We start from the raw sequence: 22,564 nt of genomic DNA, 5'->3' as shown, positions 1-22,564 counted from the left end.
TTCCGGCATGATGAAGCAGAAAGTTCACCTGGCAAGATCACAAAAATCGTCCAAAAAGAAAACGGGTTAGTATGTGTCATGTAATGGTCTGCGATATGGCAGTAGTGCACACCAATCACTGTAAGTCAAGTGCAAACGCGAGTCCGATCCCCACGGCTGACAACCAATGTTAGAAATGGGATTTTTGGTAGGCTAGGGCGTGGGCCAAAGCCAGGCAAAAACCACCACTCTAGTCAGGATAAGGAAATTACACGTCTAAAATAACCCCTGCTCACCCCCTTGGTAACTTGGCACGAGCAGTCAGGCTTATCTTAGAGGCAGTGTGTAAAGCATTTGCACATAACCAACAGTAATACAGTGTATGCACTACAAAAGGACACCACACCAGTTTAGAAACATATACAATATTTTTATATAATTAAAACAAGACCAAAAACGATAAAAATCTCCACAATACTATACATAAAAGTTCACAGTTCAAAAATACGTTGATTAAAAACAATCAGATGACGTCGTCGGTGAGACTAGGTTCGCAGTGCGAGAGGAAGGTGGTGCTCGTCACGGTGCTAGCAGGTCGCGGTGCAAGCAGCGTCATCGTCGTTGCTGAAGCACTGCCGTCGGCTGACGAACTGGAGTCGATGGTGTCGTACTTTAGAATTTGGGACCGCGTAGGAGGCAGGGCCCTACCCCTGTCTATCCCGGTATTAGCGAACCGCGAATGGTTAATGCGGTATGTACAAGTGCTTTGTGTAACGTTTTAGCTATGAATGCACTGTGTATACGCTATTATACATCACTACGTGGGTTCCATTTTAGAGCGGTAGCCATCTTATGATTGCCCTCACATAGGCTATATAGCATGAAGCGAAAACGGGCCTTTCAGAGCACATGTGGCTTCCTTCGACTTTTCTGTGACCTGGGCAGCTTGGCTCCGCTGCCCCAGGTCAAACTGGTCCCACGAGTTCCCCGTCCTCTGGCCACCTGTGATTAGCATCAGGGCTTGACACACCATAAAGTCTTTTCATCCTACACAAGCCTCCAGCTAATCTCTTTCACACCTGACTGTTCCTGCTTTATGGCTTGTTTCCTAAAACAGGAGATGCTCATGTTTATTGGGGCCTATCGATATCTGATGTGGGATCTGAGCCTTGCTGGGTAAATAATTGCGGGCTGGCTTAACTGGAATGTGGGATGGTCATCATGACTCTGCCTTTTCGTTTGTAATGTATACATGTAATGGCCATATCGTAAACCTAGGAATGTGTGCCTGAAGCAGGATATTCTGTATTTAAGGAGAAGCCCGTTTCTGTGATTTCTAGCAGTCTCCTGAGAACATACACGCTGTTGTACTTCTAGGATACCTGTAATTGGTATGCAGCCAATAAACTGATCTTTGACTTCACCCAGAAGACTCTGTGTTTCTGTAGGTCTGAAACAGGAAGAACCCCGAAGTCATAGGGTGTGTTCCCCTGCACCGCTGGGCTTAAAATACCCAGTACTTCAATGGCGCCGGCGTCGGTAGGCCAAGGCTGAGGTGCGGGATAAAGGCGGTGCATCGTGTGACTTACAAGCGGTGCCCTCGAACCACGGCACAAGCAGCGGCGTCGATTTCGGCTTGAAGTGGCGGCGTCAAGAAGGCCACGGCGGCGTCATGTAGTGAGGCGGTGTGGAGTGCGGTGCGAGCAGCGGCTTGGTGGTGGCGTCAACAGGCGTCGTCAGTCAGACCAGGGTCGCGGTGCGGCGCTTTGGCTGGGTTCTCTGCGGTGCCAAAGCTTTGGCATGAAGCAAGGTGATGCAGAGTGCAGGGCCCACAGGTCGCCGTGCAAGCAGCAGCTCGGTGGCGGCGTCAACAGGCGGCGTCGGTGTGGTGTTCTTCGGTTTGCAGTACGAAACACACAGTCCACAGTGCTGCGGGTCGAAGAACCTGGAGTCTTTGATGTTCCTGAGACTCCGTGAACAGGGGGCAAGCTGTACCTCAAGCCCTTGGAGAGACTCACAAATTAGGATGCAGAAAAACCAGTCCAGGCCTTTACCTGCCCAAGAAAGAAGCAGCCACTGCAGGTCAGCCCAGCAAAGCACCCAGCAAAGTAGTCGTTCCTTTTCGCAGCTTCTCCGGCTGTTCTCCTCGCCAGTCTTCTTGTTCCCAATAAGTTCTAAAATTCAGGGGTCTGGGACCCAGTATTTGTACACAAAAAATATTTGATCTTCCAGGCAGAGGGTGTCTGTGTCCGGCCAGAGCCAGTTGGGCCTTCTCTGATGTGAATTCCTGGCAGCAGGTGGAGACGGCTTTGTCAGAGGCAGACCAGGCCCTTTGAGGTGCAAGGAAATCTCCTCCCTCTTCCCCCCATTGTAACCCAGGTCTATTTAGCCCTTTCCTGACCTACCTAGACTATCGCGAGCCACCCTGCTTCCTAGCCATCTGTCGTCCAAGAACCAGACAGGCAATCCACATTCCAGCAGAGGCACACGGGATGACCGAGCAAAATAATACCTACTTTCTAAAAGTGGCCTTTATGAACTCATAATGAAAAAGGCACCCTCGCTAAAGGCTGCGTCTTTAGACGCTGAGTTCAGGCATACCAAACTTCATTCACTTATACCTTTTTCAGGCTACGTATGTGGGTGGCACAATCCGTGCTGCAGGCCCATGAGTAGCGGTTGACTCACAAGCCATGGCATCCGCAGTGCCCTTTACTGGGGACTGACAAGTAAGTCATACATCCAATCATAACACAATTTACCACAGGAGCACCAGCACTTTACCACTGATCAGCAGTGTGGAGAGCGCGCAAAAACGTTATACCAGCAAAAACAGAGTCAAAACCGGGAGGTCAGGTAGCAAAAACTCGGGGGAAACACGCCAAAAGATGCCAAGTCTAACACGTATCCTCATTGTCTAGAAAATAGGTTGTGATAGATTTTGTTAGTGAGGCACACAGTGGGGCTTTTTTGAGCGCTTCCAATGGAAGGTGACAGGTTGGAATGCTGGATCGAATTGGACCCCATGACAACCACATTTGCAGGGATTGTGGGCCAATAGTGTGCGGGGGAGGTGTTCAGCACATGATACTGCTGACAGGGCCTCTGGGGAGCAGTATACCATATCTATTCTGGTGTGTAGGTCGTGAAGCCCAGAATAATGGGAGTACTCCATGTGGGTAGGGTGTTGGTCTCGTCATGCATTGTGTAGGTCTAATGTAGTAGTTCATGTCTGTAGATGTTGTGAGAGGATAATTGACTGAGCTCCCTGTATTGGTGGACACGAGCGATCCAGTACTATGTCTGGAGTGCAATTAAAGTCCCCTCCCCAGTATGCTGGCACCAAGGGGTCTTGTAATAATGCCAGTGTCAGTGATTGCAAGAACTGGGCTTGGCCTAAGTCTGGGGTATATAATAAAATCAGTGTTGTGGAAGGCCCTTCCGTATCTCCTCTAGCATTGCGTAGCGCCCGTTCTGGTCAGTGCGAGTGTGTTGTACCTCAATTGGTGTCCCTGGTGCCACCCATATCGAAGCCCCTCTTGCGATACCGGAGTATGTGGTCCCCACTATCGTACCCCTCCATCTCTTGCGCGTGGAGGAGAATGTTTGTGTAGTCAGATGTGCTTCCTGCAGTAGTCCGATAGTAATCCCTCTCTTCCATAGGAATTGGTATGCCCGATGGCGCTTAGTCCAGCCCGCATACATTCCATGTCATTAGTTTGATAAGGGAGGTCTGTGCATGCATTGGCATAAGGTTAGTGTGGTGTAAAGATCTGCGTGCCACTGCGTCAATATTGCGCCCACCGTCCACTCGTGTGTGTATGTATCCTGCCTAATGTGGGGATGGTAGTGTCCGTTCGTAATAACAGGTGTTGCATCTTGGCACGGATAAAGCATTGCAACTGGTAACATTCCCCAACTCCCACTCCCAGGCCTTAGCGCTAACAAGCAGCCCGCCATCTGCACCTAGCTGCAACACAATTAAACTTTAGCATAAATGGGTATAAAAGAGACAGAGTGAAATACAGTGAAAAACATCAAATAATACTTCTATAACAGTCACACAGTGTGAGTGGGGGCGGCAAGGACTGCTAAATAGTCTTCATGTGCCTGCCTGCTTTCATTATTGTTCATGGCCCTGGTATGGTATATAGGAAAACGTTCAGGCAGGGGACAGTGTGTCTGTCCCGGGTAGTGTTCACATAGTAACATGCATCTTGAATCAAACCTGTATGGAGCATATCACAACAAGTCATCTGATGTCTGAGGTGGGACATCTGGGCCTCCATCACCCACTGCTGCCCGTTGGGAGTCCATCAAAGAGGAGGTGTCTTCTTGTGGGTTTTCAACTACAGGCCCAGATGTTGTGGGAGAGTGAGGTGCAGTGTGTCTTTCGGCTTTCTTCACCACTTAAGCTCTTTTCTTCTACGCCTGGGCCTTAATACAACACTGCAGCTGCTACTTGATCCATTGTACTTGTTGCCTTTGAGTTTGCTGGTGCAGACATCGATTCCCTGCTGGCAGCCAAGTCATTTCGTTCCATCCAGTCCCATGCGGTCCCTGGGGTGGAGTAGAAATTAGTTTTACCGTTGCGTTAAATCCGTAGGGTGGCTGCATATTGCAAAGCATATTTCACACGATTTTCTCTCAGGATTTTCTTTACTGCAATGAAGGAGGACCTGCATTGTTGTACCGCTAGGGTATAGTCTGGGTATATGTGGATTGTGGAGTTTTCAATTGTCCATGGGCCTCAAGCCCTCCTGACCTGTAGTATGTCGTCACTGTCGCTGCAGTTAAAAAGCTGTGCCACCACTGGTCTTGGTGGGGCTCCCAGGCGAGGGGGATCAGACACCCTATGGGCCCTTTCCACAATGAAGAACTTGGATTGCTTGCCTTGAAAAATCGTGTCAACAAACCATGTCACCAAGTATAGTTCCATGCTTTGGCCTTACGTTCGTATTGGCAAACGGAGAATTGTAATCAGGTGGATGGGCCCAGCGCCCCCCACGTTGGAGAGTTGGGCCAAAGACTTGCAAGAATAGGCCACAGCAGAGCTAATCCGCATGAGGCGAAATAGGAGGGATGAAAAGATGGGAGATGACCGAGGTTCTGGTATATCATGATCACAGGAGTTCCCATGAGAGGGGTCCTCACCTCGCAAGAGATGGTGGGGACTCAAGAAGACCAAGCTGGCTCAGGGGTGGTAGTACCGTCTGGGGACACCTGAAGTCCGAGAATGTAGTAGACACACCACAACTGCGAGACATAGTCTGACCTATGGTATTTGGTATGGGGGGAGTTTCCTTCATGGGACTATGGGGGAGTGGGGGACTGTTAAGAGTTAACTGTTATGATATATTTCCTTGGGACAATGATGTTATGTCCAGACACAGTAATATGTTACATTAATGCAAGGCTTCACTTGTGAACATGTCCTATCCTTGAAAGGAATGTGCTGGCATTTTTGGGATAATCACCTGCGATGTGTAATTGTTGTTATGATTTTACTGTGATTCTGGAAGACCAATAAAATAATAAAACTTTCTTTTTAAAAAAAGTAGCACAGTAGCTGTCATCAGAGAGAATTCCTTGGATTTGCAACCTTAAATGAAATGAATGCTATCACAATTGCTAATATGATTGTGGATACATGCTCTAAATTTGGATTAAACCTAGGAAAAAAAACATGGCCAAAGATATTATAAAGGCTCTACAATGGCAAGAAAGTAAGGTGGCATTCAAGCCCTAATAAAGAGAAAATATCCTAAAGCTGCTTTTGCTCACTGTGCTGCACCTAAACTTCATTTGGTTGTTAATGACCTAAATATTGTTTCCTGATATACAGAATTCTATTGGCACAGTGAAAGTCATCATCATGCTTTTCCGTGAGAGTCCATACAGAAGATCTCTTATTCCCAATGTGCCATTGCTGAGTGAAACACAATAGACAGCAAAATACAAGAGCATTAGAATCTTTAAGTCAAACTTTGAAGCATTTTTTAAGCAATTAAGCTTAATTGTCAATACAACATCAGGGAAATCACACCAGGATGTATATCAATTGCAATGTTCCTCAAGTACAGTGAGCTTTCTCTTTTGCTTGTCCATAATTTCAAATTACTCATCAAGATTGGAATCTGTAGGCCAGGCTCTCCAAGCTGTTCAGCCTGATATCCTCAAGGTGTGTAATCACGTGCAAGACCTGACTGTGTTCTGTGATCACAGACAAAAGGCAGAAGAGCAATTCAAGGAAATATTTTCAAATGTTCATACAATTGTAGAAAAAATGAACTTTGTGCTCCCAGACAGTGTGGCAGGCAAAGATTTTGTTCTAATTTGAGGTGCTCTTCTGAGGAAGAAAACTATCTCTAATCTAAGTGCAATACATTGACTCTATCTTTGCATCATTAGAAAGTCAGTTTGGCAATGAAAACAAGAAAAATGTCAGCCTGTTCTCACTTTACCTAAAACAAATGTCAAAAATGACACTTGAGCAATACAAATGCCAGAATGCGAACATCAGAAAAATTTATGACATTGAAAAGCTGGAAGCCGAAGCAGTCACATGGTTTGAGATCTGGTCAATGAAGGATGAGCAGTTTGACAATGGATTTCTGGATATGCTAAACCACACAGATTTATTTCCATTAGTCCAGCAGGCAATTCTCATTACTCTCACACTACCAATGACAACTTGTACAGTGGAAAGGTCTTTAGACACAATGGGAAGGGTGAAAACCTGGTTGATGTCGGCAATGGCAGTTGATTGCTTATCAGGTTTGTGCCGGATGAGCATATCTCGAGCAAAAATTGATGAAAATAAACAACAGTTGACTTAAAATGTAATTGAGATATCTGCACATGACCATAGACGTTTACAGGTCCTTTTTCGAGACCATCAACCAGTGAACAAAAACTGTATAAAACTACTCATTGAAAATTGATTGTTAAATTTGAGCAAGAGTGTAGATGTTTGTATTTCCTAACCTGCAACAGTTATCCATTTAATTTGATTTCATTTCCAATTTGGGTGAGAACAGACTGTTTTTATTTGTATACAGATATATATAAGTTAATATATTTAATGTTATTTATTTTAATATACTTAAATTTTCAAAATAAATACATTTGGCATATATTTTAACTGTCATTCGTTTGTGCACGTTAACATCAAATGCAGATGCTACATGTCTCTTTTTATAATTCAGTTATAGCGCTTTGATCATGTGTGTATGAATAATGTGGTGCATTCAATAGTACTGACATAAAAACATCAGAAATTGCTAATCAGACAATGGCAGCTTGATCCTTCTATTAAGCTTTTGCATCAGGTTTCTCAACCCTTTCCATGCTTGCGCTATATGTGATAATGACTATGCCCCTGCAGTTTAACTCTGTCAAAAAGGGTTGGAGGATGGACAACGTTAAAATTATGCCCCCCCTGAAAATATTTCTGGGAACCACCTCTGTTTCTAACTATAGATGACAAGATACATTGAGCTACAACCTGACCCTAACCAGTGCACCACAACCATGCAACATCTTTGTTCTGCTTAAAAGTACTACCAATGAGCTGATGCCCTGCTCAAATCTCCTTTTTTTTTTTTTACAGAGTTTTATATAGCGCGAACTTGACCCTGTGTTGGGAATCAGAGCGCTTTACTTACATTTAGGATGACCGGACCTCCCGCCAATACCACACACACAATGGGGATCTTCATGTCTGCCCCTAGAACAGAAAAACTATTTGTTACAGTATGAAACAAAAAGCCAATCACGCAACAAATAATATCTGACCACACAACAAAAAACGCATTACAGTATGAAACCAACCCTACAACAGAAAACACATTGATACTGAATGAAACACAGAGCTTCCCATGAAATAGAAGTAACAAACTATTAGATCATGACATATACTAGCATCTAACATGTTTCTATCACAGACATATTCCAAATCGGCCCTATCCTTAAAATTGATTTTGACTAGACCCCCTTCAAAGAAAGCAGTAGCTAAGACATACAAGGCTGAAAGTAATCTTGGTACACAAAAGCGTGCTGTGATGCCAAAAAAGCACTAATAGCTGCATTAAAAATAATAATTTGTAAGAGGTGCATGCCTTAAGGGGCCTATACAAGAAGACAACTAGATGAGTTCGGACAGCATGGGAAGAAGCGTGCCGGAGGGATCTGGTACTGGCTGCTAAAATGTGGGACAATTATTTGTTCTGGAAAATAATTGACAATGGGAGTAAGTTAGTAAGAGTTTTCTAAAGCGCACAAATACCAAGGTGTCTTGACACGAAGCAAACTTCAAGAACAGCAAAGAAAGACAGATGACTTTCTTGACAGTGCGAGTAAAGAGCCAAGTTTTTAAAGAATTCCTGAAAAGGATAAGGCTGGATGTGGATCTTAAATACAGGGTTAAAGCATTTCACAATTTGCTGCCTAGATAGGAGAAGCTCCTACCCCCCATCTAAACTTTTTTTTATTTTGGGAGTTGTAACAACATAAGAATGAGAGGACTTAAATTGTCACTGTAGAAAGTACCAGGTAAAACCTTTCATAAAATATAGGGGGCCGGTGCCATGCAAGGCTTTAAGTATCATACAAAGCACCTTGAACTTGATCCTTTCGGTCACTGGTAACCAATGCAGTACCTGAATTGTCTTGGAAACAGAGCAAACTGTCGGTAGCTTTAACAGAAGACTCTATAACGCTATATGCATTTATATGCATTGTAAAACAGACCGGTACGGTCAGCCTTGGTTTCGCAATAGATGAAGGGAGGGAGAATTTCTAGAAGTCTTTTTCAGTGTTAGTAAAGGCATTAAAGACAGAAAGTTCTGGCGCTCATACCGAAGATCACTCGTGGGGTGGAAGCACCGTCAAGGAGGAAATTGTTGATGTCTCATTGAGACTTCTGGTCTGGGTGACTGAAAGGGCTTCCCAGTCAAGCTGGCCAGAATGTTGTGCTCAAGTCAAATGGTGATGTATGAGCTATAGGTTTCATTGCTCTGTGATGTTTTCATGTTATGTAAATATTCTCTTTATATTTGATACTTAGATTTGACAGTGCTTGTTTCTTGTATAGGAGGTCCATTATTATCTGCTTGTGTTTTATTTCTTGCATTCGAACTTGTGAGTGTTTTATTATTACTTGCTTGAGCACATATATATATTTTATATATATATATATATATATATATATATATATATATATATATATATATATATATATACCGTCAGCTTGCTGCAGGAGCAGCCCCCAGGCCTGCGACGTTGGTGCTGTTAGTGGCAGCTGCAGCCACTATAATCCGATCAGAATCTTGTATTCCGCGTCAATTCCAGGAATGAGAAGACAGCACTGTCTTCTCATTCCTGGAATTGACGCGGAATACAAGATTCTGATCTCATATATATATATATATATATATATATATATATTACCTACTGGCGGTCGCCAGTAGGTAGTTATAGTTAGGACCACGTTTCCATAGGAAATCCGCAACATTCTATTTTGAATAACTTTGGCGCCGGTCGACGAATCCTCGCGAATTTTTCAAAATAGGTGGGGCGCTACGCTCCGCTCCTACCCTGAAAGTCTCGGGGGGATTTGTCAAGCGGGGGCTGAGATAAAAGGGGGGTCCCAAAACGCGTTTTTCCCATGCATTTTTCCATAGGACCTTTAGACAGGGCTACAGCCCGAACGGCTGAACAGAATTACTAGAAATTTGGCAGAGAGGTAGTCCTCAGGTCAAGGAAGTGCCTTTTGTAGGTTTGGTGTAAATCTGTTCAGTAGATTCTGAGAAAATAGCCTTTAAATCAATATATATATCTGAGCCAGCTTACGGTGCGCTTACGGTACGCTTACCGTACGCGTACGGTGGCGTGCGCGAGCGCGATTCTGATTGGCTCTTAGATCTTAGTAAACATTCGAATCGGCCGAAACCAGGAAGCTGCGGCCGCCATTTTCTCTCTCGCACTGAGAGTGATGATGAAAATACAAAGCACAAAAACATGTAAAGGGGCTGTTTAGACAGCGCCCACACACATAGCAATGATGAGGGAGTCCCCAAAGATCCCCCAAGTCCAAAAACGGAATTTTTATATTTTCGCTAATTTCGCCGATTACGCTTACCGTACGCGTACGGTAAAAAAATAAATAAAAAAAAAATGTATCCACATTCTCCCCACCTCGCGTGCAAATGGTGTCCGAAGGACACCATTTGTGCAGGGCTTTTTAGAGCTACGAAAAACTGAAATATAAAAAAAAAAAAATATAAAAAAAAAAAAAATTATCCACACTCTCCCCACCCCGTGTGCAAATGGTGCCCGAAGGGCACCATTTGTGCATGGTCCATCTAGCGTAACGTGGGCACGCGGTGCGCGTAGCGCACCGCGTGCCCACCGTGCGTGCACGGCACTAACTGCGTAAAGTGGGCGCGCGGTGCGCGAAGCGCACCGCGTGCTCACTGTGCGCGCACGGTACGCGAAGCGCACCGTGCACGCACGGAACGAACTGCGTTAAGTGGGCGCGCATGCCACGAATGGCGTAAAGTAACTTAGCATTTAAAAAACCGTACAAATTCACTATAAAAACCATAGGTTTCACACACGTTATAGTTAGGAATTAGCATTTAAAAAACCTTGCAAATTCACTGAAAAAACCATAGGTTTCACACATGTTATAGTTAGCGGAAATTTTACTGATAAAAAACCAATGAAATTCCCCCGTTATAGTTAGTGCAGGCAACTATAACTCACGCGACCGCAATCTTCTGCTGATGACATATGTGTCTTTATGAAAAAAAAATATTTGTTATATATGTATAGCTAAAAATGTATGGAAGAAGACATGGGCAAATAAGTGTCTAAATACAGTATTAGCATCAGCAGAGGATTGCGGTCACGTGAGTTATAGTTGCCTGCACTAACTATAACGGGGGAATTTCATTGGTTTTTTATCAGTAAAATTTCCGCTAACTATAACATGTGTGAAACCTATGGTTTTTTCAGTGAATATATATATATATATTACCTACTGGCGGTCGCCAGTAGGTAGTTATAGTTAGGACCCCTTTTCCATAGGAAATCCGCAACATTCTATTTTGAATAACGTTGGCGCCGATCGACGAATCCTCGCGAATTTCTCAAAATAGGTGGGGCGCTACGCTCCGCTCCTACCCTGAAAGTCTCGGGGGGATTCGTCAAGCGGGGGCTGAGATAAAAGGGGGGTCCCAAAACGCGTTTTTCCCATGCATTTTTCCATAGGACCTTTAGAACGAGCTACAGCCCGAACGGCTGAACAGAATTACTCGAAATTTGGCAGAGAGGTAGTCCGTAGGACAAGGAAGTGCCTTTTGTAGGTTTGGTGTAAATCTGTTCAGTAGATTCTGAGAAAATAGCCTTTAAATCAATATATATATCTGAGCCCGCTTACGGTACGCTTACCGTACGCGTACGGTGGCGTGCGCGAGCGCGATTCTGATTGGCTGTTAGATCTTAGTAAACATTCGAATCGGCCGAAACCAGGAAGCGGCGGCCGCCATTTTGTGTGTTTCACTCAGAAAAAAAAGATTGAAAACAAGAAAAGGGGGCAATGAGGAGAGTTACAGACCCCCTTACATTTGTGAGGGGGTCAAAGAAGGACTGTAAAGTACAAAGAAAACATTTATTGATTTTTAAAAAAATCACGGGGTACGCGTACGGTAAGCTTACGGTAAGCGTACGGAAGAAAAAAATAAATAAAAAAGAATTGAAATGCAGATATAAGAGTTTAGATATTAGGGAGCTCTAAAAAGAGCTGTTGTGTTTATGAAGTCATTTTTTTAGTGGTACCTACAAGTAAGTACTGATGCAGAGTCTAAGGTTCAAGAGGAAGACTCTGTTCCCTTCATCATTGAAGTGCACACCATCTCCTCTATAAATGTCTTGCATGTCATAACGCAAGTTGTTGTGGTAAATGGCACCCATACCATAGTCACGGAGGAAAGCAGAAACAGATTTGTTGACGTGCTTTCTTGCTTTGTCAATCTGCGGACAGAAATGATTGGACCAGTTCCATTTTTGCCTTTGGCATATGTTGGAAAACACAAAGGCAGTTTTAGGGAAAAGTGAAAACAGTTGTGCAAAGGTGTCCTTCATAAGCATTTCCAGACCTACCCCAGTCAAAGTGCCTAGGTCATTGCCACCACAGTGCACTATTATGAGGTCAGGGTGTTGGATTTGCATGAAGGATTTCACCAATGGCATCAATTGGTGCCACTTTAACCCTCTCTGACCAATCCATTTAATGTCTACATTTGGCAAAGCAAGGTCTCTCACCATATCTGTTTTCTCTGCAAACTTTTCACTCCAGAAGACATAGCTGTGCCCTACAATCCACACTGTGAACATCTTGAAAGGAGAACTGGATGCACTCAGGAGGTGTCTTTCAGTAGAATGGCAATATGAAAAGAAAGACAGTTTGGAAATGGAGGCATACATATTTTTTTCAAAACAAAAAGAACTGATTGGCTGTTTCATACCATTCTAGAATAAAAACTAGGCTGTATGTGTAAATTAATAGAAGCATGTTTTGTATTGGTACAACAAAATGTGTTACCAAAGAACAGTACTATGGATTTGCTGTTAGGTTTGAAAAGTCAAGCACTCTTGCTCTGTGGAATTGAAACATTGTGTGGCGAACTTCTGACCTAACTCCACACAGCAGTGTTCCATGAGCTGTTGCTATGGTAGCAGGCAGAAGTCAAGTTGGGGGAAGGGTACTAGGCAGAAGTCAAGTTGGGGGAAGGGTACTTTTGGAAAAGGGTTGGTTTTCAACCAATAGAAATGTGTGATTACATTTGAAAAAAAGGGGGAAGCACTGAGATTTGAAACTTACATGTATATGTGTGGAAAAATAGAGGGAAAGTTTGCCATTATCTGGTTCTGCTGAGAGGAGAGAGGTGAACAGAACAGAGATCCTGGCTCTGATAATCTGCTGTTTGAGTGCCACATTTCTTTCACAACTAACTAATTTTAAAGGTGAGGTTAGAGTTTGAGAGGAGATGTATATGGTAAATTAAGAAATGAATAATAGAAATGGAAATTCTTTTTGTTGAAGTTGTGTTTATCATTTTCTGTTTTGGGAGAAATTTAAATGTGAGGAACATGTAAAATAATATGGACTATGTTTTCACGATAAATTAAGGTGTACTGGAAAAAAAAAGAATAGTTTAATGGTTTGAGGTTGCACTCAGTAATGCAAATACATTCAGCATCACTAAGGCTGGTTGCCCTTGCTGGAATGTAGGCAGCCACCCAGGTTACACATGGTGGTGGTCTGAAAAAGCAGTTTGGACATGTGCATTTAAAAAAATCAAAAAAGTGGTTTCATAATGTGTCAGTCTGTAAAAGTGATTTTCACTTGCCAAAAAAAAAGAGCAGTAAGTGTGCATTCAAATTGGCAAAGAAATTTCGTTTTGGGACTAATGTGAAAACATGACTCTGTGTGGAAATAGGAATTACAGGCAGAGATTTATTGCGTTTTTTTCTGGTGATTTCACAGTTGCATTAGTAGGAAAAAGGGGGAGCGATTTTTTGGGGGAAGAAGCAGACTCTTAGCACACACCCATCTGCTTGCCATGTATAATCATGCATAGTATTCACAACCGAGTGGGGTTTGAGGTTTCAGTCAGTAATGCAAATACATTCAGCATCACTAAGGCTGGTTGCCCTTGCTGGAATGTAGGCAGCCACCCAGGTTACACATGGTGGTGGTCTGAAAAAGCAGTTTGGACATGTGCATTTTAAAAAATCAAAAAAGTGGTTTCATAATGTGTCAGTCTGTAAAAGTGATTTTCACTTGCCAAAAAAAAAGAGCAGTAAGTGTGCATTCAAATTGGCAAAGAAATTTCGTTTTGGGACTAATGTGAAAACATAACTCTGTGTGCAAATGAAATGCAATATATTCTGAAAACAGCTAAAATAAGGCAAAAATATTTTTAGGTAAATATGTAAATACGTGTACTGTTTTTTTTTAAATGTTTAAAAAATATTAATACTTTTTTCTTTTTTTCAGATTGATATAGAAAATTTACGAAAACTAGAACCATTTTTAAAGCAATTTTTTTTATAAAAAACAAATGAATAAATATTTTTTGGAGTGGGTATGGTAAGTCAATAATAATAATTGTAGTGTTTCAAAGTCCTTGAAATGTGATTATTGATTTTTAGTGTTTTTTTTTAAAAAAAAAAAAAGTACGCGCACCGTACGCGTACGGTAAAAAAAAAAAAGTTTTTAAAAACATCAATAAAAAAAAGATGAAAGATAAGGTTGGCTCTTACAAGAGCCGTTGTGTTCATGCAGGGAGAGAGGAAAGAAAGAATGGGAAAATTAGTCTCTGTGACAAGTGTGCTGATCTATTTTGTTGTCCACTAGGGAAACACTGGTCTCCCTATGACAAATTAGATCATGACACGAGGCACATCGAATATCAACCCTCCGAAATCGAGGGTTAATTTCCAGAGGGCCAGCAAAAGGAGATTCTCCCCCCACAGATGAAGGGCTCACCTGACCTGCAGAAGAAGGAGTCAGCTCTGCAGATGATGGTCCAGGCTGAGCTGCTGTGGATGTACTTGCTTGTCTTTCTGAAGAGTTACCTCCAAAAAGATGACCATGTGTCCTTCTGTGTACATCCTTGAGGTGTCTCTTCATGGTATGATTCCCAAAGGAATACTTCCTGTCAGGATTACCTCTAGAAAGTACACGCTGACACAGCCTGCAAGTTACTAAGGGTGCATTCACCTTTTGCTGGCCTTCAGGAAAAGTAAAATAATCCCATACATAAGAGGGCTTTTGTTTCCTCGCTCTCTGCCTCAAGACAGTGCTGCTAGTGCTAGCCTCACTCTCAGAAGAGCTCTGCTGTTCTGCCATCATATCCCAAAGACAACCCAGCTTCTTCTCCTAAGGGATCACAAGCAGAAATGAGGGGAATGGGTGTGGTGTAGGAGAGTTCTAGAACTGAAAGTAGTTTCAACCAATCAAAAGTTGTGTTTCATGATCACATGACCTACCGTACGCTTACGGTACGCTTACGGCAAAAGTGCGCATGCGCGTAAAAAAGACACGCGCTTGCGCGCATGCGCATAACAGTCACTCCCCGACACTTCCGCGTAACGTGCGCGTGTAGCGTAGGCGCGTACGCGTCCCACGCGGAGTACGCGCGGCTACGCAAATTGCGTAACTATACGCAAGCAGAGTAGAAAAATTACGGACGTTACGTGAACCGTACGCTTACCGTGAGCTTACGGTACGCGTACTAAAAAAATAATAAAAAAAATAGAAAAAAAGTTCTGCAAATAAATTTTACATGTTTATTTTAAAAAATATATTAAAAAAACATATTAAAGAATTTTAAAAATTTAATCATAGTCTTTATAAAAGGTAAGACAATTAAAATAAAAATATGTTTAAAAAAATAGAAGAAAAAAAAAAAAATTAGCATTTAAAAAACCTTGCAAATTCACTGAAAAAACCATGGGTTTCACACACGTTATAGTTAGGACTTAGCATTTAAAAAACCTTAGAAATTCAGTGAAAAAACCATAGGTTTCACACACGTTATAGTTAGGAATTAGCATTTAAAAAACCTTAGAAATTCAGTGAAAAAAACCATAGGTTTCACACATGTTATAGTTAGCTGGACATTTTACTCGTAAAAAACCATTGAAATTGCCCCGTTATAGTTAGTTCAGCTAACTATAACTCGCGCGCCCGCAATGCACTGCTGATGACGTCACATATTACATCACTCATGACATGGTCAGTGACATCACTCATGACATCACTGATGACATCTCAAATGACATCACTGATGACACCATCCAGTGAATGTGTGTTTTTCTGAAAATTAAATATGTTTTATATATGTATATCTCAAGGTCGATGGAAGAATAAATGGGTATATTACTGTCTAAATGGATGATTTCTTATTGAAAAATTGATTGTGTAACTGACTGATTAAGTGTATCATAGTGAATACATGGCTTAGTGAGTAATGTTTAAATATATAAATATCTGTATCAGTCTCTCACTTTGTGTATAAGTGGCTGCATGGGTTGGTGAGTATCTACATGGGTGTCTATATAGGATATTAGTTGGTTTTTTGAGTATCAGTCTGAGTGTCTGCATGGTTCGGTGGGGGGTATTACGTAGTGCATAGGTGCATGAATGATTGACTCACTGTTTGTATGTGTTGATCAGAGCATGTGTGCAGGACTGCATGGGTGGATGAGTGTGTGTATAGGTGTGTTAGTGAGTGAATGACTGTCTCAATAGTGTCTTTATGAGTAACTACATATGTTTTAAAGTAGTATATGTGACTATTGGTGTAAATAAGTGAGTATATGTGAGAGTGAGACATTGGAAGAGTTCCTGTATGAATAAGTATGTGTTTCTATAAGTGATTGTTTAAAAGACTAAGTATGTGTAAGTTTCCGTAGAAGTAAGTGTGGTGGTGTGTGAATAACTGTATATGCAAGTAAATGTATGTTTTATTCTTTATTAGCATGGGTGACTATGTGTGTGAGTAGCTCTATGGATAAGTGGCATTGTGTAACAGGATGTATAGGTGTATGAGTACATATGACAAGTGAGTACATGTATGAGTGACTGTATTGAACTGTTGGTGAATGAATGGATGTGTATGTGGATCTTAGAATTACTGAAGAGGTTGTTGTAACTGTTATTGGTATGTCCATTCTTTTGTAAATTTTAGTCTCTATTTTTGTATGTGTGTATCAAAGGTTATATTAGGGTGAGAGGAGGTCTGCCACTCTATCACAAGGATGATGTCATCAGTGATGTCATTTGAGATGTCATCAGTGATGTCATGAGTGATGTCACTGACCATGTCATGAGTGATGTAATATGTGACGTCATCAGCAGTGCATTGCGGGCGCGCGAGTTATAGTTAGCTGAACTAACTATAACGGGGCAATTTCAATGGTTTTTTACGAGTAAAATGTCCAGCTAACTATAACATGTGTGAAACCTATGGTTTTTTTCACTGAATTTCTAAGGTTTTTTAAATGCTAATTCCTAACTATAACGTGTGTGAAACCTATGGTTTTTTCACTGAATATATATATATATACACACATTTGCATGTTACTTTACCAGTTTCATTTGACATCTGGAAAAGTCGTTCTGTTAGAGAGTGTTGCATTAATAAAATCCCACGATTTATTTGAAACTGCCTTTTGATTCGCTTCGTCTTTTGACTGCTGAATCTCCTTTACAAGTATTTCTTCTTGCTTTACCAAGTGCCTCTTCTTGGGAGAGCTGAATTTCTTTAATTTTGGAGTGTAAAGCTAGACAGATACGCCGCTCCCTTTTGCAAGGATAGTAGCTTAGATTGAGAACATTTGTTCACCCCTAAATAGAGTGCATTACAATAGTCTATCCTTGAGAAATGCGGGAGATCACTACTAACCTTTGTAAGTCAAATGGAATAAAGGAAAGAACCTTCTAAAGCCGCTTAGTTATGTAAAAGCAGGAAGAAGTCATACGGTTAATCTACTCTGAGAAATTGAACTCCATTTCAAAAATAATCCTTAGATTTTTTACTTTTGGGACCGGGATTGGTAGTGAGCCAAAGTTTTCAGGCCACCACAAATTATTCCAGGCTGCTAGGTTTTTGCCATGAAGAAAAAACAAGTTACTTACCTGTACACTGTGGTTCTCCAGTATTGATATCTTTCTTAGATTCACATGCTTGTATCTTCCCCATCGTCATGGTAGAAGTCTTGCGGTAGTTAGAAAAGTAGTATCAAAAGAGTACATTATAAACCACCAAAAGGAAAGGAAAAACTTTAACATTTGTTAGCCTCTTTATGTAGGCATAAAATAATAACCAATCAGAGACGAGCCCTAGACCTCAACTCCCCTGCAGAGCCATCAGACCTCAGATTTCGTGCACAAGTGTGCTAAGGCTAAGAGTAGTATGAGGTAAGATGTGGCAAGCTTAGACGGGGAGGAGAGAGGGCTGCATGTGAATCTATGAAATATATAAATACTGGAGAACCACAGTGTACAGGTAAGTAACTTGTTTTTTCTCCAGTATTGAACCTTTCATAGATTCACATGCTTGTATCTGAGTAGATAGCAGTACCTTTTGGAAAATCTTTGCGACTAGGCGATGATCTTCACTAATCATTTAAAACATACTTAGAGATATAGAACATCTTGATTATAATGATATAACCATGATTATATTGGTCAATGATTATAACCATAAAGCTGTGATACCAAGTGTAGGCGAGTAGGATCTGCTTCACATGGGTACCCCCACTTTTTGCTGGTGTTTCACTGTTTTTCGACCGTAGTCTGGCTGTGGCCCTGCTAATCAGTACCACAGCCTAGCTGCTTCCTCTCTAAAATGGTTTGCATGTACATTAGGTACATATCTAATTGGATTCTGGAGTGCCTTATAAGCCCCTAGTATATCGTATACTATGTACCTAGGACATAGGTACCTCAGAGGCCTACCAGGGGCTGAAGTATGTATTATGCCACCCCTGGGAAGCACTCCAAAATGGCACTACAGGTCTGCTACTGCAGCCAGGGTAAGGGTGTGCTTGCACCCCTTACAGTGGTATAGGCTACCTATATCCACATATATATACAGACACATATAAACCTATGAGTCACTACAATCCTATGGCAGGCTATGACAATCCTGAAGGCAGAGTGCTTGGTTTTGTGTGAGAGGGTGCCCAAGCATGAGCTGAGACCCTCTGCAGCTTTCGGAAATACTTCCTTATGGCTGTTCTGTGATACAGCCATACAATATACTCCTAAGTGCATTATAACCTCGCGGTAAATGCTAACTTTGGAATCGCTGCATCAAAACATGTCGTATTTGGTGTCAAACGCTTTGGAATACTACCCCCCTGCCAGTTCTGGCAGCGGGGGTAGCATTACACCCTTCTAGAGGGAGAGACATGTTCACACTGGTCAAACCCGGTAGGACTTTCCTGAGCCCTGGCATCACAAAATGGATGCCTCTGCCACAGACATGGGTCAGGCCTCCTGTTGCTGACCGAAACTCCGGCAGGGGAAGCCTGGACAATAGGTTTCCTGTCGAAGGGAGGTGTAACCACCTCCCCAGACAGGTAGATGTGTATTGGGGCTGGGTGGGAACACTCTCTGGTGCTTTGAAGTTCTGCTCTGGGGGCACACTTGGTGTCCCTGTGCATAGTCCTTTTCAAACCGGTTGCAGGGCTACCTGCCCCTGCTCTGGCGCGAAACTGGACAAAGGAAATGGGTGTAACCACCCCTCTTTCCAAGCCCACCCATAGGTGGGGCATTAGAGTTAGTCCATCCCCTAAACTTAGTATAAGTGTAGGAATCCAGTCCCTAGGACTTTAGATTACCCTGGACGAAACTCTGCAACATATATCCTGGACCTTTGACTTTCTATCACGACTAGAATACGGAAGAAATCTCCCTTGGGGTCAAAGAGTGACTCCCCTGCTTGGCAGGCACCAAAGAAGCAACTGACCGGTCTGCATCGCTGAAGCTCCCGAAGTCCGAAGTCTTTGCATCACCAGAGGTGGATTTCCATACTTCCCCGAGGCTACTCTGAGTCCACAGCAAAGCTAAGGCCCGTGGGTGAGGTGCAACCGTGACCCCTGGACACCGTGACCTTTTGCAGCAACAGCGTCCTCCTGGGCTTCCTCGAAGTTGTGCTTTGGGCTCCGAGTAGCCCCAGACTTGAGCACCTCCTGCACCGAAGATTGCTGGCCTCCACTTCACGAGTGACCCGTGGGCCAGTTTAATGTGAGACTGCTCGAGGCTCCTTTGCGATCACTAGCCCGTTGGCTAGCAGGTCCCCACAAAGGCAACTCCTCTTCTGCTTGGGCATTCCTGGTTGCTCCAGATGTGCCCTGACTTACCCTCGCTGAGTCCCTCAGACCTTGCTGGTCTGCACCGCAGTCCTTTCTCTGAATTCCAGTGACTTGCCGTTGCCAAGGCTTGTTGGGTCCATTCTGGTCGCCAACACCGCAGCACTCAACAGACTTTGTGGGACAGCTCGAATCCAGCTCGTGGACTTCGTCGACACCTCCTGGACCTCGTGGCTAAAGAGTCAAGACACCCATCAACTCACCTGAAGCACCCGACATCTGTGGGCATTGGTCCATCCTGCCCTTGGTCACTGGCTAGTGACCCAGACTCTGTCCCCTCTGCTTTCAGGTTCCTTCCATCCTAGATCCAGGCTTGGATCTCTTCTGACACTTCTCTTCACGGCAGCAGCAGTTCTTTGCAGGCTTCCATTGCAATCTACGACGCGACCCGACACCAAAAGACACCTATGCACCCGGCTTCCCTGGGTGAGGTAACTCGAGTACTCCGGTGCTCCCTTGGGTGCTAGCCCTAGAACTTCTCATGTCCAAAAGGGTTTGGTCTTGACTCGATTCTAAGTGTCCCTAATCTTTAAATTTCCAACCGCGACATTGCCCATAGAAGATAATGGGAACCCGCGGTTGTGTTCACACACTGCATACAGTCCCCGTGTGTCCCCTGTGTCACTACCTTGGGTGGTTCCTTGGGGTCCCAGCGATTCTACAGGCTTTAGGCCTTGTGTCTAGTTCAGTTGTGTTCTTATACCACTTTTTTGGTATATGGTTTGGTACGCCCCTAGGGCCCAAACGTGTATTTGTGCTATTACTGATGATTGCTCACTTGTAAACAAAGTACCTCGAACTTCAGTCTCATAAAGAGACTAGAGGGTTGTGTTTTATCCTAAACATATATATTTTGAATATATACCTGGTGTGGTTGTCCTTTTAATTGATCATTCAAAAGATTATAGACTGGTAAAACAAGCGGCTTTACATTCCTTCAAGACTTAGCCTGATGGCTGCTCTCCATAGCTACCACTAGGATAGCTTTCAATAAAGGTTGTCTTTACCATTCACCATAAGGGGTTGTTTGGACTGATACAAGGTGCCCACTAGAACTAGTGGACAGTATATATCAGGCCACCTTCTCACATTAGTGGCAGCGGTGGGATTCCAGCTTGCTATTTTACCAAATAATCTCAATTGAATTGAACAACTGAAAACCACTAAAGGTACCTAAGGTACATATCATATCAAGTTTAGCTACAGTAAGTTCTACTGAACTTAGAGTTTTGTGTTAAGGGATAGCACACCCTTTCTACAACTCAAGAGAGTTTAGTAGGCCACACTATACACCACACCACATTAGTAATGTCTAATCAGCCAGGAACCAGTGGGTCCCTACCAGGAACCAGTGAGCTCCTTCCCTATAAATATGAGGATCTCTCATTTGCTCAGCTTAGGGCCTTAGGTTCCATTAGGAAGCTGGAGACAGGCAAAGGACCATCCACCCAGCATCTCAGAAAGATACTTAAGCTGGATGATATTGCAGGGCCTAGTGGGCCTGATGCGGTAGACAGTGTGGGTGGGGCAGCACCTGAGGGTGGGCCTAGGGGTGGAAACTCCCCTGACCCTACCTCTGATGCTGACCAGACTGGTGACAATGATCAGACTCTGGTGAACCCAGATCTCCTGGATGGGGATGAGGAGGATGACAATGATGCCCCTTCCTTTATTCCTCCAGGTAGACCTGACAACAGGGCTAGAAGGGATAGATCTCTGTCAAGGGGATCTGTCCAGTCTAACTCCTCTATAGGGACCTCTGTCTCTTCTCACAGAGGGAGGGAAACCTGCCAGGAGAGAGAGACTGCTTAAGTATGAGCAAGACAAGTTCAACCTCAGAAAGCAGCAGATGGCCTTAGATAGGGAAGCCCTAGAGCTCTACAGAGCTAGTAAAAAGGAGGGACTAGAGTCCCTTGGTGGCAGCAATTTCCCTAGAGATAGGGAGAGGTCTTATGATCATAGGAACCTAAGTAAGATTGGCCCTCCCTACCAGAGTGGGGATGACATGCACAAATGGATAACTGCCTTGGAGAGGTCCTGTAAATTACAGAAGGTCCCTCAAGGTCAGTGGGTAGCAATCTTATGGCTCTCCTTTGCAAACAAAGGTAGAGATAAGCTCCTCACTGAAAGAGAAGAGGATGCTGATGATTACAAAGTCTTGAAAAGTGCACTGATAGATGGGTTTGGCCTAACCACTGAGCAATATAGGTTAAAGTTCAGAGACACACAGAAAGCACAACATCAAGACTGGGTTAACTTTGTTGACTGTGCTGCTAAGGCTCTGGAAGGTTGGGTATTGGGCAGTAAAATGTGTGCACAATCTGATAATGAGGGAGCAGATTCTTAATAACTGTCAAAATCAGCTGTTGCACCAGTACCTGGTAGACTCTGATCTGACCTCTCCCCAAGAATTGGGAAAGAAGGCAGACGAATGGGTCAGAAACAGGGTGAGGCAGAAGGTACAAAACCAAGGTGGTGACCCAAAGAAGCAAGATTCCCAAAACTCTGACAAGGGTGGGGACAAGGGTAAAGACCAGAAGTCTTCTCAAGGGCCCCAAAAATCTTCTTCAGGTGGGGATTCACAGGCTAACAAAGGGAAAGGCCAAAAGAAACCTTGGTGCAAAATCTATAA

General features: G+C 43.2%; 1 protein-coding gene across 1 annotated transcript in view; it reads right to left on the bottom strand.

The window, feature by feature from the left end:
- LOC146808461 (transient receptor potential cation channel subfamily M member 2-like) overlaps positions 1-22,564 on the bottom strand; it is a 3,976,112-nt gene that overhangs the window by 3,689,866 nt on the left and 263,682 nt on the right. The window contains exon 7 of the mRNA XM_085623954.1: positions 7,647-7,708. Within this exon, the coding sequence (XP_085480080.1) occupies positions 7,647-7,708 (62 nt within the window). The remainder of the gene's footprint in view (positions 1-7,646; positions 7,709-22,564) is intronic.

This window comes from Triturus cristatus, chromosome 8 (assembly GCF_964204655.1).
Source record: "Triturus cristatus chromosome 8, aTriCri1.1, whole genome shotgun sequence".
Lineage (NCBI taxonomy): Eukaryota > Metazoa > Chordata > Amphibia > Caudata > Salamandridae > Triturus > Triturus cristatus.
This window is presented reverse-complemented; position numbering and strand designations above follow the sequence as displayed.